The sequence below is a fragment of the Corvus hawaiiensis genome, chromosome 8 (genome assembly GCF_020740725.1).
Source record: "Corvus hawaiiensis isolate bCorHaw1 chromosome 8, bCorHaw1.pri.cur, whole genome shotgun sequence".
In the NCBI taxonomy this organism is placed as follows: domain Eukaryota; kingdom Metazoa; phylum Chordata; class Aves; order Passeriformes; family Corvidae; genus Corvus; species Corvus hawaiiensis.
Window position 1 is genome coordinate 20,571,748 of NC_063220.1, and position 26,235 is coordinate 20,597,982.

General features: G+C 42.8%; 1 protein-coding gene across 46 annotated transcripts in view; it reads right to left on the reverse strand.

Annotated features, from left to right (window-relative positions):
* SORBS1 (sorbin and SH3 domain containing 1) overlaps positions 1-26,235 on the reverse strand; it is a 167,002-nt gene that overhangs the window by 6,976 nt on the left and 133,791 nt on the right. For 17 of the 46 annotated variants that reach the window (XM_048311184.1, XM_048311185.1, XM_048311186.1 and 14 more), the window contains 15 exons: positions 26,084-26,167; positions 23,851-23,865; positions 23,271-23,336; positions 22,599-22,700; positions 21,205-21,254; positions 18,146-18,321; positions 15,017-16,537; positions 14,206-14,291; positions 12,493-12,660; positions 11,002-11,048; positions 9,383-9,497; positions 9,150-9,275; positions 7,913-8,107; positions 5,278-6,006; positions 3,869-3,985 (listed from right to left, as the gene is read on the reverse strand). In XM_048311184.1, coding sequence (XP_048167141.1) covers positions 3,869-3,985; positions 5,278-6,006; positions 7,913-8,107; positions 9,150-9,275; positions 9,383-9,497; positions 11,002-11,048; positions 12,493-12,660; positions 14,206-14,291; positions 15,017-16,537; positions 18,146-18,321; positions 21,205-21,254; positions 22,599-22,700; positions 23,271-23,336; positions 23,851-23,865; positions 26,084-26,167 — 3,597 coding nt within the window. Of the gene's footprint in view, positions 1-3,868; positions 3,986-5,277; positions 6,007-7,912; positions 8,108-9,149; positions 9,276-9,382; positions 9,498-11,001; positions 11,049-12,492; positions 12,661-14,205; positions 14,295-15,016; positions 16,538-18,145; positions 18,322-21,204; positions 21,255-22,598; positions 22,701-23,270; positions 23,337-23,850; positions 23,866-26,083; positions 26,168-26,235 lie in introns of all 46 variants that reach the window. The other 29 variants (XM_048311226.1, XM_048311223.1, XM_048311224.1 and 26 more) reach the window with 21 other exon arrangements.

Here is a 26,235-nt window from a genome sequence, read left to right on the forward strand (position 1 = left end):
TATTTGAAAGCTAGAAAAAATTGACACTGCCTCTGAATATTCCACAGTGCAGGCTTTTTAATGTGTATTACCAGGAGGTGCAGCATCAGAACCCTGGTCACATTCCCTTTCCTGGCAGGATACTCATAGGGACTTCCATGAGGCAGCTGGGCAAGGGCAAAGGCCAAGCAGTCCCCTGCCCTCCGATAGCTTCCAGTTCCTGACAAGACACATGACTAAGTGGATCCCCTCTGGCCTCTGCTCTAGAGATCCTGGCAGCTCCTACCAAAGCACTAACTCCCAGGTCTACAGCAGAGCCCTGCAGTGAGGTGGTGAAACACCCCACAGTAAGCACCTATGCAGTATTAGTTAAACAGGATGAAAACCTGACCAGATCAAATCCCATAGTTTTAGGCTGTAAATGTACCACCCCACTGATGTAAACAAGTGACCCTGATAGCATGATCTATGTGACTTTTGAAATTTTTTTTTTAATCAACCAACCAAACACTACATTATTCTTTCAGGGAAGGAAGAGGTTAAAGGGAAAAAAAGTGTTATATGTCCAAATGCTCTTCAAATGTGGGTTTAGACAGTCCATGTACTACCTACAGTGGTGGTTCCCTTGTGCCAGAGGAGGCTGAGGAATTGGGAAGTGTTTGGCACAGCTCCAAAGTATAAAAGACTTCCCCCAAAAGTTACTGTTACTGCTGAAGACTCCAAAAGTGACCAAGTATTCATAACACATGAGGGCATCTCAACCTCTACCTGCTCAGCCACACTATGTGCCTTGTTAAGACTAAGTGAATAAACTTAAGCAAGTGCTAAGTCTCTATGTCTCCATGTCTACAGAGTGTATATACAAATATGCAGTACAGTCAGTCCTAAAGTACAGCTGGCCAGTGTTTCCACCTCATACGGACTCTGGGGAGGGATCTAAAGAGCATCACAAGTTTGAAAAATTACGAGAAAAAGCTTTTACATTAAGAGCCTAGAAAAGCCCTAAGGCAGGTTTTAAATGTTAGGAAGAAAGATGCTGGGACTGCTCAACAGTGCTCTCCCTGCTCCTTGTAAAGTTCAAGGTCATCAGTGCATCTATTCATTGCAGCTCTTGTTTATGCATCTTCCATCCATTTCGGGTGGGAGTTAAAGAGCTACATTAGCAAAGATGAAGCTAAACAGAACAGACTAATAGACACACAAGACAGACAGACAAATTGGTGTTCCCTCAGAGGAGGGCACTCAGCAGTGATGCTCCCACATGTGAATGCAAAGAATGCAAAGAGCAGGGAGGCCTCGCCAGCCCAGGCAAAACAAAAGGAAAAACCCTGCACACACCAAGCCCAGCTCTGGTGAAAGCGATTGGAGATCTGGCCGAAGAGCTCTCACAAAGGACACTGAAAAGGCTGCAGCCTAACCTGAAGCTGTCATAGTCAGTGGAAAGACTCCCTGGACCCTGGATCAGAAGGGCATGTCTACAGCAGAAAAATGCATTTCTCTTGGGAAGCAGGTCCCAATGCCTGCTGCAGGCTGGGCAGCTCTGCCTTGGACAGCAAGCACTCAGCAGAAACATTGCTGTGCTGAATCTGTGGAGCAACAGAAAACCACTGGAGGGGTGAAAGTTTACCTTGAACATGGTGCAGAGCAAGGAACATGCTAAGGGTATTTGGTCTGTGCTGGAGAACATGGGGTCTGAACATCCACCTCATACACTCTCCCCTCTACCAGCCAAAAGCAGGTGAAATTACCACTCTGCCGGAGTGGTTTTGTACACGTGCAAAGGAGCAGATGGGTCCCCACCAACATCCCTCCTGTTGGGGATACAGGGACCCTTGTGCAGCCAATCCTGCCTTCCCCAGCCACAGTCCAGCCCCAGGGCCAAAGCTACTGCACTGCTCACGCCTGCTGGCACCACTGCTGACTGTCACACTGCGCTAATAGGATCTCAGAGTAGAACAGGAATTAGACTAGAAAATTCCTGCAGGTTCCCTGAAATAAATTAATTTGATAGATTATCTTACTCCTTAATAACATATTTTACTAGAATATCGAAACAAGTTATCTGTAAGTTATACTTGAAATAATCTTCACATGCTGTGAGGTAACTCTTTTTTCTTTTTAGTTTGGACTGTGAAAGCAAACAAAAGGGAACCTCAGCACAGTTTAAAGAACCAATGCAATTTATATTTTTACTTGATGGAACAGGCAAGAACACAGTCCTTATACCAGTCCTATACCAAAGGAGTCTTAGACCTGCAAATAACCCTGGGTCAGGATTTCATGTCTGGACAGGTTCTCTATAATGAGAAAGAAAACTAAAATTTAAAATCATAAAGTACCTCAAACACCAGGGATAGACACTAATGGAAAGAAAACCCAAATGTAATGTCTCATTTCCATGTCTGCTAAGTGCTTTTCTCATTTGATTAAAATCAGTTGAGAGGTACAGATTTTTGAAAAGCCTCCAGGGTATTACCTGAAGTTCTGCTGAAACTCAGCCTCTGTATGGGTCACACAGATAATGAGAAGTCATTTGCACATACAAATACCACTCCTGCTCCCTAAACAACTGTAGACCTAGAGCTGGAAAGGATGTCAAGACTACTGCTAATGTCACACAGTTTTAACTTGATACTGACAATATGCTCTGATTGTCAAGGCATATAAAATATAAATATTGACTTGTCTTTGACTCCACAGAAAGGCCACAGGGTCTTATTACAGCCAGGTGGAACACCCAAAATAGAACTGTGTGCTAATCATCACCAGAGAGAAACATCTTTGCCTAAACGTGGCTCTTTGCTCCTGCTCTTTTGGATCACATATATCCAGTGCAAGCACCAGCAGGACCAAGCAGGTCAGAGCTCAGGAGAAAGGCCAACACAGGAAACTTCTGTGGATTTTTAACATGAAGCAGAATATGTATTCTATTGGACACAGATATTGAAAGTGAAAGGGAAGCAGGAGGTGGTTGTTTCGTAGAAAGTTGTGCAAGCTGACAAGTGGAAGAAAATTAGGAAAGGTAATAGGAAAATTTCAGGGTTTAAGCTCTCTCTCTCTCAATCTAATCAAGAAAGTAAGTGACATTGGCAACTACTTCCCACATTCACCCTGCATGAGCAACTTGCCTGGTTCACTGATCAAGCCAAAGATTGCTTCCCCAATACCCATCACTACAAATTCAGTCCAGTTTTTGCTAATTATGAACTTACTGTTTCAAATATTGCCATCTTGTGGAAGCTGCCTTGAAGGACTGATGAGGCACCAGCAGATGTAAGCATTGCTCTTTCCCACACCCTGGGCACCCCAGACACAGTGCTGCACAGACACTACTGCATCCCTCTTTAAAAACGTTTGTAGCTCGCAGCAATAGAGCTTAGAATCCTCCCTGAGATCAGAGCAGGCCGCTGCCATTGTGGATACAAAGTTGTGTATGCCTTAGCCCCAGCTCTGAGATGCTCAAACCCTGAATCCCTATCTCAGGCAGTTAAACAATACCTGAACCAAATTTTCTTGTGCTATACCATTCCTACTGAGAAGGCCACTGACACTGCATTATAACGCAATCAAGCTGTAGGAGCTCAAGGTCAGAACTAAGTAAGCCCTGAGTTAATCTTTTGGAGGAACTGATAAACAGATCCTCAGCTGGTACAAACAAGCAGAAACCTAGACTTGATCTATGCAGATTTGCAGCAGCTGAAGATTTTGCCCATACCTGCCCTTCTGCACAGCCTGGAAGTAATTTTCTTTTTTTAATAAAAATTCTAAATTAGAGGAAAATTATCTCACCTGTGTAATCAATGAATGGCTAAATAAGCATATGACAAAACAATAGCGTGGCATGGAAACAACTCTAAGTAATGGAAGAGTAATCAACAAAGATGATTACCTGTGGCTTATTGACTCTGCGTGTAAGTCTGGGAGGTGGCTGTGTTGTGACAGTAGAGGAAGAGAGGGTAGAGGAAGAAAGAGGAGCAGATGAAGAGAATACTTTTGAGTCTGCAGTCTTTTGAAGAAAAGAAAAATTGGTCAGCTTGGCACACACTCTCTTGGCACCATTACTGCTAGTGATAAGAGCATCTACTATGCAGTAAATTTGAAGCACACAGAGCAACAGTAATTCCATGCAAAGACAAGTGCAGTTTCCACTTGGTTTGTCTGAGCTGACCACCTCACTCTGTTTTAAACATGCAGGTTAAGTCTAAAAAATGCTACTAAAAATATATCTAGATGGTAAACAGTACAGTCTTTACACAGCTCCCAGTAGACTTCTGGTTATGATTCAAGCAGAAATCAAATTATTTGTCGTAAGTTTTCCCAGTGTGAAACATGTCATCTTGGAAACCCTGTTTTCTCAGTATTTAATATTGGCTAGATGTTGGGGTATGTCATGGAGGCTATTGCAGTGCATCCAAGACAGTACTTATAATTCTATGATTTCAAATTCTCCAAACTTCCACGCATTGGGGTGCTGTAATGTAATTGGACTAGCTGTACCCTACAATGGGCCCCAAGGCAACAGAGAGCTGCAAAGTAAGGCATGTATCCTATACAAAGACTGAGGGCAGAAGATATGTTGCAGAAGCTACTGGAGAGTTCCTTCTGTGTTTCCTCTAACTGTAACATACAGCTATATATAACTAAAAAACTCTTGGGGGAAAGCATCACTAGGTCTAATTCTCATTTGTGGCTAGAGCCTTTCACGTAATTTTAGAAATGCGAAGGTAATAACTTCCTCTCAATACATAGATAACAATCAAGACTCCCTTAGTCAGGTACATCCCAGACTAAGGTTCACTAAACCACAGGCTCCAGGATGAACAGGGACACCTTTTGTGATTCTAGGAGCCAGGCTGATGTTTAAAATGCTTTTTGGTCCTTGGCTTTAGCAAAACAAATTCTATAACCAATGATCCACTGCACACTGTAAAATCTCTGATTAGCATGAAATAGTCTGTATTCTACACAGTGGGGCCTGTGTGATGCTTTCATCTGACACATCTGGTAATAGACACTATCAGGGACAATCACCTCACTAGATGTGACTGATTGTGTCAGTCCTGTGTTGTCTATTCTAAAATAATTTTCTCTACACTGCTCTTGAGCCCCTTCTAAAACTTTTTGATCTGCTATCAAGTGAATGCCACTAGTGACCCCTGAAAGAATGTCTTAGGATCATCAAAATGACATGTGGCAGCCACTGGCTCTGCTTTGCCAGCAGAGCAGCACAAACCTCAACCCACCAGTTAAACAAAAATCAGCGATTCAGAGCAGCACACACACATGCAGGAGAAGTACCTTCTTTTCCCCGCTTTGAAACTTTCCCAGATCACCTTTCCTCACGTCTCTTTTCTCTGTTTTACCTCCCTGAACAATAGCCATTAGCTCCTGACACAACTGGTTGTCCTCAGAGGAACCCACAGGTCTCCTTTCTGGGCTCGCACGCATGTCTAGTTGGGATGGTTTCAGGCAGCGCTCAGCAGAGATCTTGGGGACAGCATGAGCACTCTGCTCGGGGTGGCTGCTGCCCTCTCCTGTCTTTTGGAGCCAGGCTTGGCTGGCAGTGGTGTCACGCTGCTCTGCGAGGATGCTTTCGGGGCTCTCCACTGCCCAGCGCGAGGAGTTAGAGTAGGCCATGCTGGGAGGAGGGGAGTCAACAAACTTTTCTTCACTTTGTGGAGTGGCCTGGTAGAAACTGTGGGCAGAGGATTGAGGTCTGGATGAGGAAGAGGGCAATGGGGATTTAATGGACCTGGGAGTCGAGGAGCCAGAGAGATGAGAATGGTGGAGGCTGACTGTGGGGGAAGGGCTGGCTGCAGCAGAAGGCGAGAGATAGTCAGTGTGAGAGAGGGAGGCTTCAGGCAGAGGAGGCAATGGAGGAGTTATGGCAGGAGTGGTGCTGGGAGACACTCCCACGGTCAGAGCAATCCACTCGGATGTGACCGCCTGCACCTCTGGAGACAAAGCGCGGCGCGCAAAAGGCAAAGGCGGAGGAGTTGGAGTATGGAGCAGCTCAGAGCTGGGAGACTTGAAGGAGACAAAAGCAGGAGAGAAAAAGAAAGAAGTGAACAAAAAAATAACAAAGGAAATACAAAACCAAGCAAAAGTAAAAGGAGGGAGAGCAAGTGTGGAGAGAAGCAGATCTGTGACCACATGCATAAGTTTTCTATGGATGGTGTGCTGTGTTGGAGAACATGCTGTCCACAGCTACTCCAACCACAGAGTCCAGCCTGTATCTGTGCTGCTAATACTCTTCTCCAGCCTTCTCCAGACACGAAACACCTTGTGGAAGACCTGTGACTTCATACCATAAGCTCTAAGTCCCTCAGGGAACAGGTGAAGCCACCATCATGATGGCAGAATGCAGCATTTGACCAACCTGGCAGCAATAGCTAAGGCCCCAGCAATTCACACTGTGGATCCAGCCAGAATTTGCTGCTGCAATGAACTTTGACTTTATCCAACTCTAGCATGAGCAATGCCTGCTCCTTGGGAAACATGCATTGTGGAAGCTGTGCAGGAGAAAGGGATCAAAAAAGCCAGCTGTGGCTGTTTGCTCTTCAGGTGATTAAAATAGGTCCTGTGTTTATAAGGGCAGAACACACTACCAAGTCCTGCCCTTAGCTTTTACCACCAGCAGCATGGAGAGAACAGCTACATTAGCACTGGTCAGACTGTTTCTCAGTCCTCAGCCAAGTCAGGCAAAAAACTAGGGGGAGTACTGACTTATTAGGGGAGGAATCAAAAGAATAGCAAAGGAAACAAAAAAAAGGTGGATATGATCCCTTCCATCAAAGGGAGAAGCTTGCAGGGAGCTTGTGGAAGATAGGCTACAGCTATGGAGAGGCTGCCAACCTCACAGAAAAGCTCAGCTGAGGTCCACTCTGACTGAGAATCCCAAACAAGCAACAAGCTTTTCCTCTTTACACAGTGGCTAAGACTAAAAACACTCCTTTTAGGAAAGATCCAGAGAGACAACAGGCATGAGTCATGGCATTTTTTTCCCCATCCTTTCGGTATCATATCTGTATCCCTTCCTCCCAATCCCAATTCTCCACTTATGTTTCTTGCAATCTTGGTCTTGTTTTGGTCCCACGATTGAGAGGGAGATGCACCAGAACCTCACAGCCATGACCCAGACATGTATGCTGACCTTCTTCTGGCATGAGTATTTGCAGGATGGGAGCAAAACAAAGGGATTTAGAGACTCACTATCTCCCTGATAAGTTTGCCATGGCAAACATTCTGGGATCCCCATACAGTTACCTGGGGCCATTTTGATTTCTGCTTTGAACTGCAGTATGGTTTATAGTGAGTCTAATATTCATGGAAGATTCCAGACTGACCTGTGCTCAAAACCTGAGTTCCTTTAGCACCAGTTTCAAATAATACAGGCTGTTCTCCTGACCCTGTCTCCAAAAACCTTGGTCATGAGTTAGATCATACAGGGGCAGATATACAGCTTAATTCAAGCTGACTGGGATCAACATAATGACTCTTACAGACTACAGCAGTCTATGACACATTTCTAATAGTCATAATATAAAATTCCCCTCATCACAGAAAAGGTGTGTGAAGTGTAAACACATATTCAGGAGAAGCTGGATCACCAATTCATTCCATCTCCGGCAGTGAAATTTAATCACATGGCTGTGAATTGCAGCCCTTTCAACCTGGCCTGGATTCAAGCTACACATCAGAGATAAAATGCTGAGTCTCCAAATCCCCAAATGATCTGTTCATTAACCTTTCAGGTAAACGAAACATCACCTTTTCCTGCAGTTGCAGCTTACTGCAAGGGAGCATGTGGCTTTTATGGCACAAAATTCTAGTCTTAAATAAAGTTTTTTTTCAGCTATTGCTTCTTGCACAAGAATGGCAATATCCCTCTGTTTTATAAGGTGCTGAACCTGGCTGCATCTAGTCCCAATACCTGTGGTGAAGCTGTCACGCTGCGGCTGGGGGAGAGGGACACTGGTGGGTCAGGATAGTCAATGGCGTTCTTGACCACTGGCCGTTTGAGCACCTCCACGTAAGTGACAGGGAAGATGCCTTGGCGACTGGTGCCAGAGATTCTTCCTTCATACCAGTTCTCATCCACTCGTCGAATCAACGTGATCCTTTCACCCTGTGGGATGGAATAGCAATGTAGCTCTGATTTTAACACGTTTCATTATTCCAAAGCAGATTACATTTTTAATCTTGCTGCAGCCAACCTAAAATAATTGGTGGTTCTCAGCCTACTTCCAATTATCCTAACCCTAAACTCTGGGTGAGAATTATGTTTTTCAGTTCAGAGAAGGAAAAAATTGCAGATCTTCTGGTGCTGACTTGGTCTGTCTGCAGACTCAGTTATGCTCACATTTTCAAGACCCTACTTGCTAAAGCCAGTTAAAAATGGAAACCAGAAGTTTCAGGCTGACCACGAGACTCTCAGGGGTATGAGGTGTACAGAAAGTATGCACAGGTCTGCAGTTTAACCTAGGTCTCCCTATGGTCTCTCCTGTTTTGCTGACAAATAAAGTGACTTCCAGATCCTTAATATACACTGCAAGCCTCGCCTTCATATATAATTAAAAGAGAAGACAGAGAAGATCTAATCTGAGCAGCAAAACAGAAAGCTGGTTGAGATGGAGAAATTCTGCTACTTAATCTAAATGTAGCTGACTTTGCTCTGAACAGCCATTACACAACCCGTTCCCCTACCTTCACTCTGCAGTCAGGTCTAGCCAGTCACTTCAATGCCACAGAATTTAGCTTGCTCAGTGATTTGGCTTGTAGTATGGGGAAGGTGAATCCAGTTTCCTTCTCTTCTAAATCACCATTATCATGTAACTGTGTGCACCTCCACTGAATCTAATCAATCTGGAGAGACCTGTCACCAAGTATCTAATTTGCCTTGCAGAGACAGGTTTCCAGCACTTGTGCTCAAAGTATCTCCTCAATTAGACCTAAGGAAGCAATTGGCACTTTTTGATTTAGCCTACCTGCAACAATAACTGCAATGCACTGCATAATGACTGTGGATTAAAAACATAGGTGATGAAGAGGAATCCTTCCTGAATACAGAGCTCATCTTATTGGAGCTTTCATTTGGAAATTGCAAGTTACTAGACCTAAAAAACATCATCATGTCTGGATTCAATTCATCAGCACAACAGAAGTCCTACCTTTCTGAAGGACATTTCCACTTGGGTATCTCCATTGAAGTTGAATTTAGCAATAGCATCTCCATATTCCAATACTTGCAATGGTAATGGCTTTTTGGGTTGAGCCTTCTCAGCTGGTGGAAGGAGCTAGAATGAACAAACAGAATCAGCTAAGTCTCACACACAAAGCCCATAAACTGGTCTCTGGCAGAAAGGGAGTGGACAAAGAGAACACCTGCAAGGAAAGCAGCTACCTCTATGTATGATCGTGGGAAGATGCCAACTCTGCCATGGTGTTCACCTTCAAACCAGTTCTGGTCAATCTGCTTGTAAATGTAAACAATATCTCCTTTTTGCAGAGGAAGTTCCCTGTTAACAACACAAGCACTCCATCAGAACTTCACCAGAGAACAGACCTGCTCTTTTTCTGTCCAGCAATTCCTAGGTACCAAGGTCTGCATCAGCATGTTGATACACATCATGCTCCACCCAAAGCACAAGCTAATGTTGAGGATTACTCTGTTCATATTGTGATGTGCAAGACCTCTCTTGCTCTTTGGGCATCCTGTCAAAAAAGTTGGCCTGTGAGTGCTCTAATAACCACATACGCTCCAGAAGCAATGGGGTCAAACTCAAGCCAAATATGACACTGCCAACTTTCCATGTTGGATAGGATGAGCAGCCCTCAATTCCTGTTTTGAAACAATCATGTCACAAGTGCCTTCCAAAGAGACACATGATTTTAATGTGAGCTAGTTTGCTGATTAGCAGAGCGTCCTCACATGGTGCTGTTGATCCTGCAGTGATTGCACTGATGGTCAGCCTGTGGTTGTGCAACTACTGACCTCAACTGGGCTAAAAATTGGAATTTCCATCGACAGGCTTTAGTGCTAAAATTATTAATGTCTGCAGCTTGAAGAACTGTGGCCAGCTTGTACTAGGCTCATAAACTTACTACTTGGGTCCCCAGAGGAAGATAAACCACACAGCCTTTTCTAAGACAATTTTTACAAGCTCTGCTTCACTTTTGTCTGGCACCCTGGTATATTCTACTCAAGGGACAAAACAGCTACACCTAACCTGCCTCAGTTTTATTATAGTTGCTGGGGAGAGCCTATTTAAGTTATTACAAATCATCACCTATAGAACATATAAAAAATATTCTCAGGACATTAGCACTTGAGACAAAAGCCAACAGGTCCTTCACTGAATTCTGTTCTTCTTTCTTCCCTCCCTAGCAATGTTAAAATGAGAGCTTCTCCAGGCTCATGCAGAGAAAGAGGCTTTCCAGGCCTTCTCTTCATAGCAGTCTTTCCCAAAAAGAACAAGTAGTGCCGTGGGATTCACGCAAAGGACCACAACAGGGCTTGGAGGTACAACAATGACATCTGAAATATCCGCTGATGTATCCATAGATGCCAGGAGAGCAGTGACCACTCTGCACACTTACATGTTCTGAATCAGGAAAATCCTGAGTCAGGGGCCCACACGCTTAAAGCTAGGTATCTGTTTAAGTCCCTTCTGCCCTTGGGCAATGCTTTGTACAGTGAAAAGGATGTTCTTCTCCTGTGGCTCCACCCACCCGCCGGGTAGAGCACTCACTTGTTGCAGTAAAGAATGCAAGTTTGTCCTAAAAATCATGTGGGATAGAGATGCACTGAGAAAGAAAACATTTTCCTAAAGGTCTTTTAGATGCTGTGACCTGCAAGGTTCATGTTACTTTTCCCTGACTTACTATGGACAATTTTGCTTTGAGTCGCTGGAAAGACATCCCAAAACATGAATCCAAGTACATGACACTTCAAAAATGCTGCATCCTAGGGGAAAAAGCAGAGGAAGAACACTCCAGGTAGGAGTAACAAGCTGTACTCACTTTAGCGTCTGTGCTTTAAAGTCAAACTTGGCTCTAGCAGGTCTCATCTGAAGATCAAAAAAGAAAATCAATATATTAAAATAATAATTAGGTTTTCAACCCTCTGCTGGGGAAAATCACCCAAACTCTTCTACAGCTAACATTAGCATGGGGAGGAAATTGTATGCAGGTATTCTGCTACAAGCTTGTGTGCAACTGGTATTACAGTCCACATATGCTGCGTGGGCATCTCCCACCAGGACACAAAGTGCCAACTTCTGGTATAGCCGTAATTAGGAGCTCTACAGGAAATGGATTTAACAGCAGTCAACTTTTAAATGTGACTAACCCTGATGAATGAAAGCTGCTCCAGTAACTACAGTTACTGGGGCTCCAGGACCAAATTTCTCTTGACATTTGAATGGAAAAGCAAAATTTATTAGCTGGGAAAAACAGTAGGATATTATTTGATGTGGCTCTTATTGATTATTACCTGGCCCTGCTGAATACTGCAATGTGACCCATGTACTCTGTATCAATTGGTAAGAAAGAGACAAAGGTGAAGAGGAAATACGAATAAATTAAGGACATACCTAAAAAAAGTCTTCAGTGGCTAAAGAGCCAAAATGGATGTTGACAGCAGGCCTAGGCTCTAAAGGTTTACTTGGCTGATTTTCTAATGGCCACAAACTATTTAGACAATTTTAAAGTCATTTTGGTAACAGAGCATAAAATAAGAAGCAGTCACATTCATGAGGCTCTAGAGCATTTGAAACTGAAGGGCAGACAGGTGTACTCCATCCACATGGTGAGCACCTCACCCACCACCACAGTGGTGGTGCACCACAGTGCAGCACCTCTGGGGAAACAGAGTGGCTGTCAAGAGCTCAGCAGCAATCCATGTGAGGCAGGAAAGGCATTTGGCCACAACACCTGGACTAGCATCCAGCGCTCCAGAAAAGTGCCTTGGGCTCCTGGGAAAAATATGTACCTCCTCCTTTGTCTCTTTCAGAAAGTCCAACCAGGTTGTACACAGTGAAACATGCTCAGACTGTTTTCTGATTGTTTCTAAAGGACATTAAGCATTTTTCAAGAGAAGAAACAATGTCTTTCTAAAAAAACCTATGTGACAGCCGCATGGTCAGGATCAAGACATGAAGTTTCTAAGCATAAGGCACAGACAAGAAGACAATGTAGCAATATGATGCAAAAGATGTAGAAGGCCTTTGATTGACTATGTAGCTGATATTTAAAGGCATGCATCACAGGTGTGCACCAGCAATTCTCAGCAGGCATGCTTTAATATATGCAGCTTGGTATAGAGATATCAATTAATCTACCAGGCATAAGAGTCAAAGCAGATCTAAATGAAGCCAGAATGGGAAAGGGGAAGGTGGAAAAAAAAACAACAAACGACATTCTCTGAAGAGCTAATGTCGGCCTAAAGCGCAACATTGTGAGAGGCAATTATTGCTTTGGGTCAAGCAGCAGACTGAGGTAACTAAAACAGACCTCTGACCCAGATTTCCTCTTTGCTGTATCGTCTACATTTAGGAGATCCCCAAATCGCTCATTAGTGATAAACTGATGGTGCGTTGGAATAACCCCTGTGTGCCTTCTAGCGGCAATATCAGCTTCTTCTTGCTCACGTTTAAGCCGTCTCTGGTCCTCTAAAAGTTTCTGCCATAAAATTGCATAAAATGGGCAGTAAATCATCTAGTTAAAGGCATTCAAAAGCTGCCATAAATGTGACTTAAAATTCCTGAGGTCCCTGCAAATAGCTGGGGCTTTACAGTTCAATATCAAATACTGTTTCTACTAACTACACAATGCCCTTTCGTTTTACACAGAAGGTACATCATCATTATGGCATAATTGAAATCCAGCTCATACAGAGGATCTGATCCAAAGCTGATGGAAGTCAATGAGGACTTTTTCTAAGTTTTGGGCAGGTCCTAGGAGCTTCTAAGAAGATTGCTGATAATGCAGAGCTGCTCCAAATCCCCTTCAACCGAAAAGGAGTTTCTCTCATTGACTTCCAAGAGACCTGAATCAGCCCCACTGGTAAGTTCCAAGGCACCAAATTCTCCTAAGCCTTGCAAGGAGCTTGGGAGAGTGCCTAACCCCATTCAGGTTCTCCCGTATTTCTTTTGGGGTCATGTAACACACTTTGTAAAATAAACTAAATAAACATCTAAGAATTAATTTGGATTTGTAAAGTCTCTGGCACATTAATGGAAACATGCATTCTTGTGTATGAGGGCAGAAGGATTCTTTCACCTTCTGGGGCTGACTTTAAGCTGAAGAGTTCAGCTATGTGGTAATTACTTTGAAACCAGAAAGTCTTACTGAATTCAGGTTTTTGATCTTACACAAGTTTTCATGCTGGATTTTTGGAAGTGGGGAAAGTACTAACTTTCACAGGAGAAGACAGCAAAAAAACATTTTTCACATAGGAATTAAGAGCAGATTTTACCATATTTCAGAGCACACATAAACATTATCTGAACTCCGAACATTAACACTAAGACTTTTTTTCCCCCCAGGCAGGGGAAATTAATTCCATCTTCCAGGAAAGCAATCATTTTATAACTTCTTTAACCCAGCTTGAATACACTCAGTGCTGAAAAGTCTATATGGCTTTCCTATTATTTCAGCTTGTCCCAGTGTTGCCCAGTCATTTCAGAAAGGACTGCTGCATTCTGTCAACAAAAACTTCAGACACCATAAAGAATTCTAGTTTGCACTGGGGGAAAACCTCCCACTTTCTGATAGCTTAAAACATTTTACACTTGCTGCTCAAGACTTGAGGACCCCCACAGGAAAAATACTGTTTTCACTAGTTTGATTAATACTGACTCAAGTGGCTTGCATAAAGAACAATTACAGATTACCAATCTTTTTCTGCAAGTACTGGGGTGTTACACCACATCTCCCATACATTCCCAAACTTCTTATATTATTTAAAGCCCCTATACGTAATTTTGTGCAACTGATAAGAACTATCAGGTTTATTTGAAACAAGCTGAACTGGACTATACACATTATACAGCAAATCAGTGGCAGAGAGTATTGAAAGTAAAACATACTAGTTACTGCTTGCTACTCTAACTTCCAGGACACATAGCCATGGACATACAAGATGCCCTTACATAAGGCTAAATGCTGTATTGCTCGTATGTGGAGCTGCTACTACTGTTATTAGGCCGTAAAGGAGGGCGTTACCTCTTTATCATCATGCCGCCTGCGGATAATTTCTTCTGGAGTTTCCATGTAATCAACTGGTGCAAAATGCCTTGGTGATTCTGAATCTACTTCAAAACAACATAAGGAAGTTAAAATACACATGGATTTACCTAGCATAACCAGAAAGGAAAAAAATAGGTATTTTTAAACACTTTGTTTCCGTTATGACAGTAAGGATTCTCAATTGCCATTGACCAAATTGCCAATCAGATGTTGATAATTTATCCATTTTCATTTTTTTCCCTTTTGGGCTGTACATGTGAACAAAGATCCAAGAACAGGGAGAAAATAATGATACAGGAAAGTGTAAAGACATAGAAGGACTTTGTGAAGAATCAAAGTGCCATCAAAGTATGATTTGGCATTTTACTGTTGAGAAAAGTTTAATACACACACACACGCATACACACACAACTAGACCTTGAGAAACTACTCCTTAAAGCAAATCATCTGCGTTTGGCTTATAATTCCCACGTGTGTAAATGATACAGGACTAGAAATATCTCATGTTGAGATTCTTGCATCCCCAGAGCTGCTCCAGAGAAACTGAACCTGATGTGATTAGAAACGCAGCGGAAATCGTTTCTCAGAAGTGCAGCTGTTAACAAGCCCTGAACAAAACTGCTCAGCAAGACACGCAAAGGACATTAGACACACTAGGGGAAAAAAACCAGAGAGTCAGGGGATGTAAAGGTGGGACGTAAAAATGCAAGGGTTGTGGAAGAAAAGAGGAGGAGAATGGAAGAAAGAAGACAAATAAAGGGACACTGGTAAAGAACACAAAAACCACCTCCTAGGTACGTCCCAAGTTCACTTTGCGGGTTGTTGTTTGTGTCCAGGCTGTGATAGAGGGCATATGAAACAGGGTTCCCATTGTTTAAGGAGTCAGGAGTGCCAGCCTGGCCTGCGAAGCTATCCCGGCTAGATCCCATGGTGGGGAAGTAGCTAAGCCTCTCCACAACGTCAAAGGAGGACCGGCGCCTGGGAGCAAGAGGCCCGCTTCTGGAGCAAGGTTGGTGCTGGGAGTGGTGACTCTTGTTTCCTACACTCCCCTGCAGCTGTATGGGGTCGTCAGGGTTGTCAGGGCTGGGCACTGCCAGGCTTGCCAGGCAGTCTGGGGGTGGAGTTCTGCAGGATTTGTGTTGGAAGGGCTTTTTCAATCGGAACGGGAGTGGGCTCATTAGGTAGACATTTCTGGGGAGCATGTGCCTATCCCCATAGACATCCCCTTTGGAATCAGGGTTCCTGGAGGCCTGCTGCTGTTCGTGCCTTCGGATGGTAGTGAACCTGGTGTAGGAAGCTGGGCATGCGCCTTTGCATCTGTTTATTTTATGCTTCTGAGGCCCATTGAGGTTGCTGCTGCTGCTGCCACTGTCATTGGAGGCATTGGAGAGAAGATCTATCTCATCAGTGCAAGCTGAAAGTGTGTCCATAGGGATGACATCACTTACATCTGAAGCCGTGTCCTCCACATTGCTGCAGGAGCGGGAGGATTTATCTGCAAAGCTGGCAACATCCTTCTCTTCTTGGTGTGCTTTTGACAAATCCAGAAGAATCTCTGCAGAGTATGCAGCACTCAGCAAAGTTTTAGACTGAAGAGAAGTGGTAGGTTTGTTTAGCCCAATAGAAAAGTCAAGTGAGGGCATTGATCGGGATCTCTGGATCAGCTGCTCAAAGGCACTGATACGGGAGGAAACGGTGTCTTTGGGGATCTGCTCTGAATCCTCTCGACTAAGACTGTGCTCCATCCTGTCCTTTGCTTCATTCTCAAACTGAGATGCAATATCCTTCACGCTGCAGGAGGAGACTGTGTCCAAATGGATCCTGGACCGGTTGATCTGGTGCATGTCTTTATAGAGCATTGTAAACTCCATACCACTCTTTCTGGAGGCAGGGAACAGGTAGCCTTTCCTAGAGTTGGTGCCATACTCCTGCAGGCTCATGGTACTGCCGGATTTGATGGCATACTCTTGCTTCGACTTCATCAAGATGTTTTCTATGCTTTCCCCTATGTCTACCATGAAAGCCTTTTTATTATCAAGCAAGGCAGTGGAGCTACGAAGGTTTTCGCAGCTTTGAGCTTTCTCATGAGACAGCAAGATACCCGTCTTGTCTTGCACAAGAACAGCTGGAGCTGCTAGTTTGGGTTTGAATTTAGAAGGGAGGATTTCAGTAATGCAGGCTTTGGCAGCTGATAAGGGCTTCTTATGTTTACATGCGTGACCTAACATACCGGTATGACTAGTGTTAAAGGTTCGGCTATTAACTGAAGAGGGTGCAGTCATATGAGCATTCCCACCTTTACGATCCACTGGTAAGCATGCAGAATAAAATAAATACAACCTGTTAGCTAAAGTGCTAGAAAGCTATTGAGAAAGGAGAAAGAACATGCTTGGATTTCATAAAATGCACCTTAAAGAAACAAAATTCCAAAACATATAAAAAAGCAGGAAGAAATTGCAAAACAAGCCACGATTACAGGAATAGGTGAAGTGCTGCTAACGTTTCTAAAATGAGAGGCTTGGCCAGAAGCAAATCTGGAGCACTTTTAAGGTACCCTCCTAAAAAGTGCTAAGCATCATGAGCTTCCAGGGAAGCTGTGGCACCATGGAAAAGAGCAGCTGAACTCTGGGCAGGATCAGGGTGTCAGCAAGAATGCAGAGGCACTAACATTGCAAAATGGCTTAATACCAAGCCTGTAATCACACCTACTATTGTCTCAGCACAGTGCTTGCCAAACAGTTTATTCCTGGGAGGGAGAAAACAATCAGAGGCTGACTGTGCTAGCACAAGCACACACAGCTGACCTTGCCCAAGAGATGCCTGCTTAGAGATTCCCCATACTAGGAATAAGCTGAGTGCCCTTCAGACAATGTGGTTGGCCATGGTTGCTTTAAAATACAAGGAGTCAGACCAGGACATCATATTTTTTTTAAAATAGGATTAAATATTAAGTCTGGTTTCAGCTTAGACTGCAGTTTTTAGGTCTGTTTCTGATTTGAGTTCAAATTCAAATGTCAAAATAACCATTCAGGTTCAATTGCAGTTTGGGGAATAATAACTGTTTGAACAGATTTTTTTTGTTCAGATCCAGTTTGACTCCCTGCCCTACAGGCCTGACAAAATGCTGAAAAACAGCTGGAAGATGGAGACAGAGAGACCTTTCTGGTGTGATGTACTATTTTTAGGGAGAGCAGTTCAGAAACCCAGCACATTCCTTCTCCAGTCCTCTCCCCATCTCAAGCCATTTTTAGGTTGAAGTTGGCTCAGAGATACATTCCCCAGTACAATTCCCCGACGGGAGTCATGCTCTTCCTTGTCTCTTTTAGAGAGTCTGCAATAGGGGTAGGGAAGAGGAGGAGATCAGTCTCTTCTGGCTCACATTCCTGGAGCCTGCAGGGCTGGTTCAGCCAGCAATTGCTGGTTCAGTGTGAGTGGGTTCAGTGTCAGTGCATTCTCTGCACAGCCCTGGCAGGCAGGAGGCTGTGTGGTACCAGCTACACCGGGGTAGCCAGGCCAGCAGACTGGTGTGGCCTGCTAAGATACTGCTGCAGGAAGAACAGAAAAGGCAGGGAAGGGCTCTAGAATGGCAAGGCAGTTGGAGCAGATGGATAGCAAGGCCAGCCTAAGCAGCCTTGAGGAAGAACATGAGGGTGTGGGGTGTGGCTGAGGTGCTGGATGGAGGGAGCTGGTCTCTCTTGAGAAGAGGAACCTGGATCAGTTAAAGGCATCATGAAAAATATTGGCCAGTGTGGTCTGAGAGGAAAAAGGAGAGAACACTGGGAATAGGAAAGAGGAAGGACAGCATAAATCTCAACTGGCTTGAATAGGACTCTAAACCTTGCAACAGTTCACCCCATATCACCTGGCTTTTAACACTGTGCAGAATGGAGAAGAGGTTAGTGCTCTAACCACCTACCTTTTGTGGAAGCAGAGCTCGAAGGTCGTTTGAGACCACTCAACCCCTGGAATGGGATATCTCCACCTTCCAGCACACTCTTGTAAATCTGCCTTTCATTCTCCAAGGCAGCAGGGTCCCCCAGAGCTAACTCTGACTCCCTCTTCACTGCATGGTAGTTGGGTGAATAGGTGGAGCTGGAATACACAAAAAAAACGGAGAGGGACACCAGGAGGTTACTCCTGTTTGCTGAGAGCTTCATGTAAAGTAAGAGAAAACCACACTTGTGAACAGAGAATAGACTGTATATGAAGAACTGGTGCTGAATGAAGAGGTTATCAATACACTGCAATAATGTTCTGGGTTTGGCACTACCACAGCATCCTCCACTTGCAAGAAATCTGCAGGCTTAGTCCTCCCAGAAATGGGCAGCGACAGAGCACTCCTCTATTTTACAGATAAGATAACAGTCACAGAGCTGATACATTAATTCTTTGCAGATACAATGAAATTCACTGGCTAGTTGAAAGTACACAAAACCTTCTAGCTTCCAGTTCTCTCTCCTTAAACACTAGCCATACCTGTCCCATGCTTACAAAGCACAGCTGCTCAGGAGGTCATCTCATCCAGTTCAGCCCCCCAGCCAACACTATAGTTCAAGATTCCCTGAGCAGTTTCTGAAGCCCACCAGTGAGGGACCGTGCAGAGAAGCAATAGTATAGGGCTACAGATTCTATACTGTTTTAATTGCCAAAGAAATTCCCAGATGCACAGTTCTGTTCAGCTTTGCCCAAGGCTTCTACTACAGGGAATAAAAAAATCCTGGACTGTAGGTCTACCATGCATATATATAAACAGAATACTGTTAAAATTAGTACAATTTTAATTTCTTAGGCTTTTAAAGACTGGAAATTTATTGCAAATCCCTTTTCTAGTCCTAAGCACAAGTATGAACCTAAGCACAAGTATGTTCACACATCTGATTTCTAGATTTCCCTGTTTTCTCTCTAAAAGAATAACTGACAATGCCATGGTATAAATGGCCTTTCCAGGTGCAAAAAACTTACTAAGCAATCAGGCAGACTGTTTTCCTAAAAGCTAAGCTCATCTGATACCAGTTCTTGTGCTCAACCAGGCTCTTCAGAATAAGATGGAGTCTCACATAAAGCTATTCTGGGGCCAAAGCATGACTGCTGGAAAATTTGAAAAAATAAAAATATACAGATTTTCCAATTCATAGAAATATTTGACATCCTGATGTCCAAGAGTGATTCAAATTTATGAGAATTTGGAAATGTTTGTGACTGTATCTGGTGGTTGTGGATAAATTTGTACATGCATCTGTTTATTTTGGATAGATGCTCTGGGGTAAAAAGAAAGCTTTAAACACATCAGAGGACTGGCTATGGAGGTGGAATTACACAATGTCTGGATCACGAAGATTATTTTCATTTCCGGACAAGGAAAACCAGATCATGTGCAGTCCCATAAATTACTTTCTGGAGGCTCCTGAAAAGCACCACAAGAGAGAAAGAGAATACTGTCACTTTTTCAACCTAGACAAAGCCCAAACAGACCCATAGCTACAAAGCTATTTTTTATCAGGGTTATCTCTTTGATAAAGAGTGCATTCTTTGTCAGGTACCTGAGGAACCCCAGCCGGTTGCTGCAGGGAATAATGACTGCCCTGAGGTTAGTTGTTAGCCTAGTTGTTAAAAAACAAAGGGTTAAAACAATCCTCCTTTGAGAATAAACCTGGGAGAGATAGAGGAGGCTATTGGCAGAATCCCTTTACTAGCTGCTCCCTTATTCAGACCAGCAAGCAGTACTGCATTAGGGCCAAAGCAGTCTGCAAGATCAGGTGAATGAAGAGAGAGCAACACTGCAAAAAAAAGAAGACAGTAAACTCCAGATATTTTTTCTCTCTGCTCTCTAACGGCAAGGCAGGGAAGAACGTGCAGCTCCACTGGGCCTCACTCTTGTGTCCCATTCCCAGCATACCGAGCTTGCTTCCTCTCCACTGGATCAGCCATTGGCATCCCTGAATGCTTTGTGTGGCACAGACAGTGCTGCTATGGGCAGAAATCTTACCAGCTGCTTGCAAATATAAGATATTTATGCTAATCTCAGAGATTTCCATTTATTTTATTGCTCTCTTCCTTCCAAAACAAAACAGTTGCAGCAGTTGTGTGCGTTTGCCAGCAGAATGAACACAGAAGGGAACTGAGTTGAAAGAAGTACAGGAGACCTCTAAGGCCCCCATAGGGGCAGGGAACACACGTGGTATCAGTGGGCATCTGGAGGAGAACCTGCCTTTTTTAACGAATCATCCTCATAGAGGGGATCACTGTGCCTATGGACAACATTGAGTATTCAGTACAATTACAAGGAGCAGCAGGCTCACATTAGGGGCTGGCTCTGAGGCTCAAATAACTCAGGATGACTAAAGTAACTCAACACAGCTCAGCATCTTGCTCTGGATTTTTTTGTGTTCCTCTTTTAAAACAAACCAACTCCATGTACAGCTCATTTACACAGAATATACTGTTTATTACATATTCCGCTGAAAAAGCGGTGCCCAATTAATCTTTGAGAAATATTGTTACTCCTACCACTGTTCCCTTCCTGTAGGCTGGAAAATTACTGCCTTTCATCAACTGCATCCATCTAATCTGGTGCACATAACACGGAATATCTAGCAGGAGCCAATCTATCACACGTGTAACAAACAATTTTTTTTTTATTCCACACAATAATGTTACTTGCATGAAGACACAGCCAATTTGCAAAATTCATCAGATGAAGTTAAAGCTCTCTTTTTTTTTAAAGCCACTGCCTAGCACAATCAGCACATCTTATTTAAACAATACCATCACTCATGTAATCACTTCAAAATTCATTCTGGATCAAAAAGCAGACATTGTACCAGGACTCACCTAAAGCATGCATATAATTCTTACGGTACATGCATATGTCTATATCCATCTCCCAAACAGCCAACCCATGTCCAACGCCCAAAACCCTGTCCTACATGACCTCAGATTGTAAAAGAGACATCAACAAGCAATTGAAAAACTTACTAGGAAGAATGGTCTGTGGAAGTTTCCAGAGGAGTAACACCTGCTGTATTCTGCAAAAGTCCAAACAAAGGAGTCATTGATAAGCCCTTACATGTGAGGAGAAAGAAAAAGGCTTGCTTAAGTAATTTTCCATTTATTGCTTGAATATTAGCCTATAAGAGACATTGAGGTTTAAATCTAAACGCAATTTAAGCTGTCAATGTCTTTGCAGAAAAGCAACAACTTTCATGAGTTCCTTCAGGGCAGTGACAGGTTTTTAGCACAGCCGATGCCTTTTCGCAGTGCCTATTCTTTTGTCTGCAAATGAGTCATTGTGAATAAAGCCAAAAGCAAGAAGAGATAACCAGCTGGGCCATGACCAGGAGACACATGCTCATAATTATTTCCCCAAGCTTTCCCCCAACCGGTCACTGCCCGCCTTTGCTTTAAAGGTGTATTACATTTCTGCAGCACAATACATTCCTCAGCGTTCAAAAAATATCAAAGCTCTAAAAAGAAAAGCAACGTTTCAGTTCAGTTTCCTTACTTAAGAGAAGCAATGCCAGCTGCACAGGTTCAATAGCAAAAGCCAGTTCTTAGCCGCTTGCTTTAAATCCATCTAACGCTTCTTAGACACGTTATTTAAAAATTGAAGGCAATTTTAGAGGCAATTCTCTATTTGGTGTCCCCTCATCTATGTGAGGATTTCTATCTAGGACGAAAAAGCAAATCTTGGATTTGAAAAAGCAGCTTTTCCAAGTCCTGATGAAATGCCGCAGCTTCAAAAAAAAATCAGCAACAGAAAAAAAAAGAAAAAATGGCGTGTTACCAATTAATCTATCATTTCATGGTTCGAGTCCCGCAGACTCTTGAAGCGGCAGCAGCTGACCTGCCCTAGAAGGCCATGGCAAGGTGCAGCATAAGGAAAATTGTGTAAAATCTCTCGGGAATATCCAAAATCTTGGGTAGGCGTGCGCTCCAAGCAGAGAGCGGGGCTTGTATGAAGGGAGAGTAGACGGCAACACGCTTGAAAGGCACGAGATGATGACGTGACATGCCAACCAAGAATTTTAAGCTGATTGCTGCTGCTGCCTATTCATGTGAAAAATAGAGAGGGGGTTTTTTTGCAGACACTGAACTCTAAACCTGAAACAGGGACTGGGATGGGGGTGGGGGCAGCTGAAAGCGAATGTGGTGGTGGGTGAGAGAGGAAATCATTGTATCTGAAATGGATTTCAAGCTGGATTCTCAGCATCACATTCTATTATTTCTGACAGCAACACAGCAAGCCATGCAGTCAGAACGCTCAGAACCATTATTTATCCCAACCTCATTTAATAATCATCCAGCAGTGAATAGATTAGAGCAGAGAGTTTGGAAACAGGGATTGGCAGCATGAAAAGAATAGGAAATACCTTCTGTGGCTTTTTATGTGGTGCTTTATAAAGCTTCTCCATTTTTTCTAAATCTGCCTCTAACTCAGTCTGGTAGAGGTAGAGGTCTTTTTCTAGATCACTCTGGTTAAAGAAGGAGAAGAAGAATGGGAAAACAACGCTTAAGGTTAGGGGAAACCAAAGGAATGTTAATTTTGAAAAAAAAAGAGAGCCTTTTAATTGAAAAAAGAGGAAGGTGGTATGGACAATACACAGAAAATCACTAGTAATAATCATGTTTCAATCATTATAGAGGAAATAGTTTTAGGCAATTAACATTCAAATCAAGAGATGCACAGGCCTGCTAGAATCTATTTCTACAAACCATAAAGTTATAAAACCCACCTGTAAAGAAAAAAAAAAAAGATACTGTAACAATATGCAATATGCTGTTAGTATAATTATCATTGCAAGTCAAGATAGCAAAACAACCACTCTAAATTATGGCTGATTATGATTTAAGAACTGTTTATTTAATGAATTTACCAGCTACTTAATTGTTAGGCTAATGAGCTCAAGCCCAATTAAAAAAAAAAAAATCACTCACAAGCACACAAAACCCAAGCAATGCTACAAGAAAAAAAAAAAGAAAACCACATACACACATATATACGCACTAGATGCTGTAGTACAACGTACGTGAGACACAATTACCTTTCTATCCTCTCTAGTAAGGATAGAGCAATCTCCAGGAGTATAATCCCAAATCTTTTTTGGAGGCTGATGGAAAGCAGAGGAAGGAAATGAGGAAATGAAGATAAGGAAAGACATCACAGAGAATATGGAAATTGGATTAGAACAGAGGGGAAATACAACAGGGAATTTGCATCAACACTGAAAAGAAATTATAAAATAACAACAAACCACAACAGAGAAAGAGAGAGAGAAGGAGGGATAAATCTGCTATAGCATAAATATCAAGAAATCATGGGGGGCAAAAGGGAATATACATGCAGTGTGGAAGGGACTGTTTTCAGTAATGCTTTCAGAAATTTTTTTTTGCACGGTGCTCTAAGGGATTTTGGACTCTCTAGAGGGAGCCCACAGATATTGGTTAAAGTATTCTTAAAAAAAAAAAACAAAAAACCAAAAAACAAAATGTGGGGGAAACCACGCAGTCATAAAAAGCATTTGTTTTGCTCATTCTTCTTTTCAAAAGGAAAGGGTAAAACAATGTTCTTTGATAAAGAAAAGGGAAAATCTTTCTCACACCCATCAGAGTATGAATACATACCATGTGAACAAATGGCTGATTTTCCAGAGGTGGCATTGTGGGGCAATGAGAATGCAGAGTTGTTATTTTTTATGTTACTGGTTTGGGCGTTGGTTTGTGGGGATTTTTGGTGGACAGAGTGGGACACAAGAAAGTTTGGGAACTGGTTATTTAAAGTTCATCCTACAGCTGAAAGTGCCGATTTCAAAATGGATTTTTTTCTGTTTGGATGCACATGTAAATATCAGGCAGGATTATTCAGAGTGAAAGACCAGACTGGACTCCCATGACTGGAGTGAGCAAAGCTACAAAAAGCATGTTCTTTGGGCTGTGGCAATGAAGCTCAGAGAAGGCTTTGCCAGCTATAAAAGTCTGAGATGGCATCCTGAATTCAAGTGCCGGACACCAAAGCACTGTTTATGGAGTTCTGCATTCAGCAACTGGCATAGTTCTTGGGGAGCTGCACAGCTTTGGAACTGGACCAAGTTCAAGGCAAGCCATAAGAGAGCAGCACTTAACAAAAGTGCCCTGAGCAAGGTCGGGAACTTGTCACCAGAACAGATGCTCTGCTGAACACGAGACAGATTGCCCTGAGATACCCTCTTCTGGAATGAGGCCAAGGCTCCATGACTAAAAGCACAAATCCACACTTTTAAAGAACAGGTATACCCCCACATGTAGAAAGAACCAAGGGCATAAATGGTCTCCTTTCTTTGACACATTTTTCCATTAACTCACACTAACTCAAAGGACCACAGAGATGACAAACCTTCACTCATTGCAAAAGCAGATGGCTATTAATTACACGGCAGCAAAGATAAACAGGTTTCTTCTCACTGTGGAAACATGACACTGTGGATAACTCACGGCAAATTTTAAGGAGTCAAATCCTTATACTGACAACACTTACAACCTCAGTGAGGTGAGACTTATCTGACTTTTACTGCCTAAACATTAGGAGGGGTCATCTCAAACCACTGCTGAAACTCCTTCTTTAGCTTAGGATGGAAGGTCCATAGTTTTCTATGAAAGACTGGACTACTCAACCACTGTACATGCTTGTTTTTCAGCAAAAATTATGCTATTTGTATGATGTGATCAGACTGAGCACACAACTCCAGGTAGCTACATTCTGTGCAGAGGAACTTTGTCACTTCTGTCAGAACAAAGACTAGATTTAAAGGAAACTTGGTCTCTAGTGTCCATGTGCAGTTGCCTTTGAAGACAGTACTAAACCTTAAAACATATTTCTGTTTTGTTGTACACACATGGAATCTCAGCAGCACTCAAAAATTGTGTGCATGGGCATTTGACTACTGACCTCAAGGGGAAAGCAGAAATGACAAACCATCACTATGCTTGAATACATGTGAGAGGCTGATACTGACCCTCTGGTGAAGTAACAGTAGCTTATTAAACAGTATTTAATAACTAAGTTAATAGTCTTTAATCAGTAAGAACCAGTCCATTACATGCTTTAAAGTCACATTTTTTTCCAGTAGCCATGACCACTGATGTGTTCCCTCCATCAAAATGTTCTTTGTCCTATTGAATAATTAAGCTTTAGTTCATCTTCTTCCAGAGAGGAAATCAAGGCTTTTTTTTTTTTCCTTCTTTCCACACATAGCAACACAGCTCCATTTGAAAAGAAAGAACACTGTTCTCAGACTCCTTTGGTTTCAGGGAAGGGCAAGGGCTATCCAACACAGACTAATGCTCCCCATTTTATGCAATGGGCAGCTACATGCATAAGGAAATAAGCAGGAAACAGGGTCATGATCTGTTTAGGGACTGCTAGAAATCACTGACCTACAGTTTACAAGCCAGGGACAGGAATAAATAATTCTCCTTGACTTAAAGCTACCTATCAGCCATCCTAGATCTTGTCAGGCAGAGGGAGAATAATGGCTTTGAATAAGGACTTTTAAGAATGACAACAAGATATTATTTCTAACAGCAACAACAAAAATGCAGTTTGAACTATGGTGTGTGAAAAAATATTACCTTGTTGATACATAGTGCTGGAAGGTGGGGAATGTTTGTAAATGGCTTCAAAACACTAAAAGTGGCCATAGAACAGCTGTTTTATATTAGTACCAGGATGACATTATGTACAATCACATCTTTAAATGAGTAAGGCAGCTGTTTCAGATTTAGGGCCTAGGAAAGAGATGTGACAATCATAAAAAAAAAAAAAAAAAAAAAAAAAAGAAGGCAGGTTGACTTCATTGGTCATTGCAACTATCAAACTTACCGGTTTCCCAAACTCCAATTCCGAAAAGAATTTATACCAAGGTTCATTCTTTAAATCTATCTCTTCTGGGCTTATATCCCGAGTCTAAAGGAATTGGTGATAGGGGAATGGAAGAAAGAGAAGGATAACATTATGCAAAGAATACACGGAAA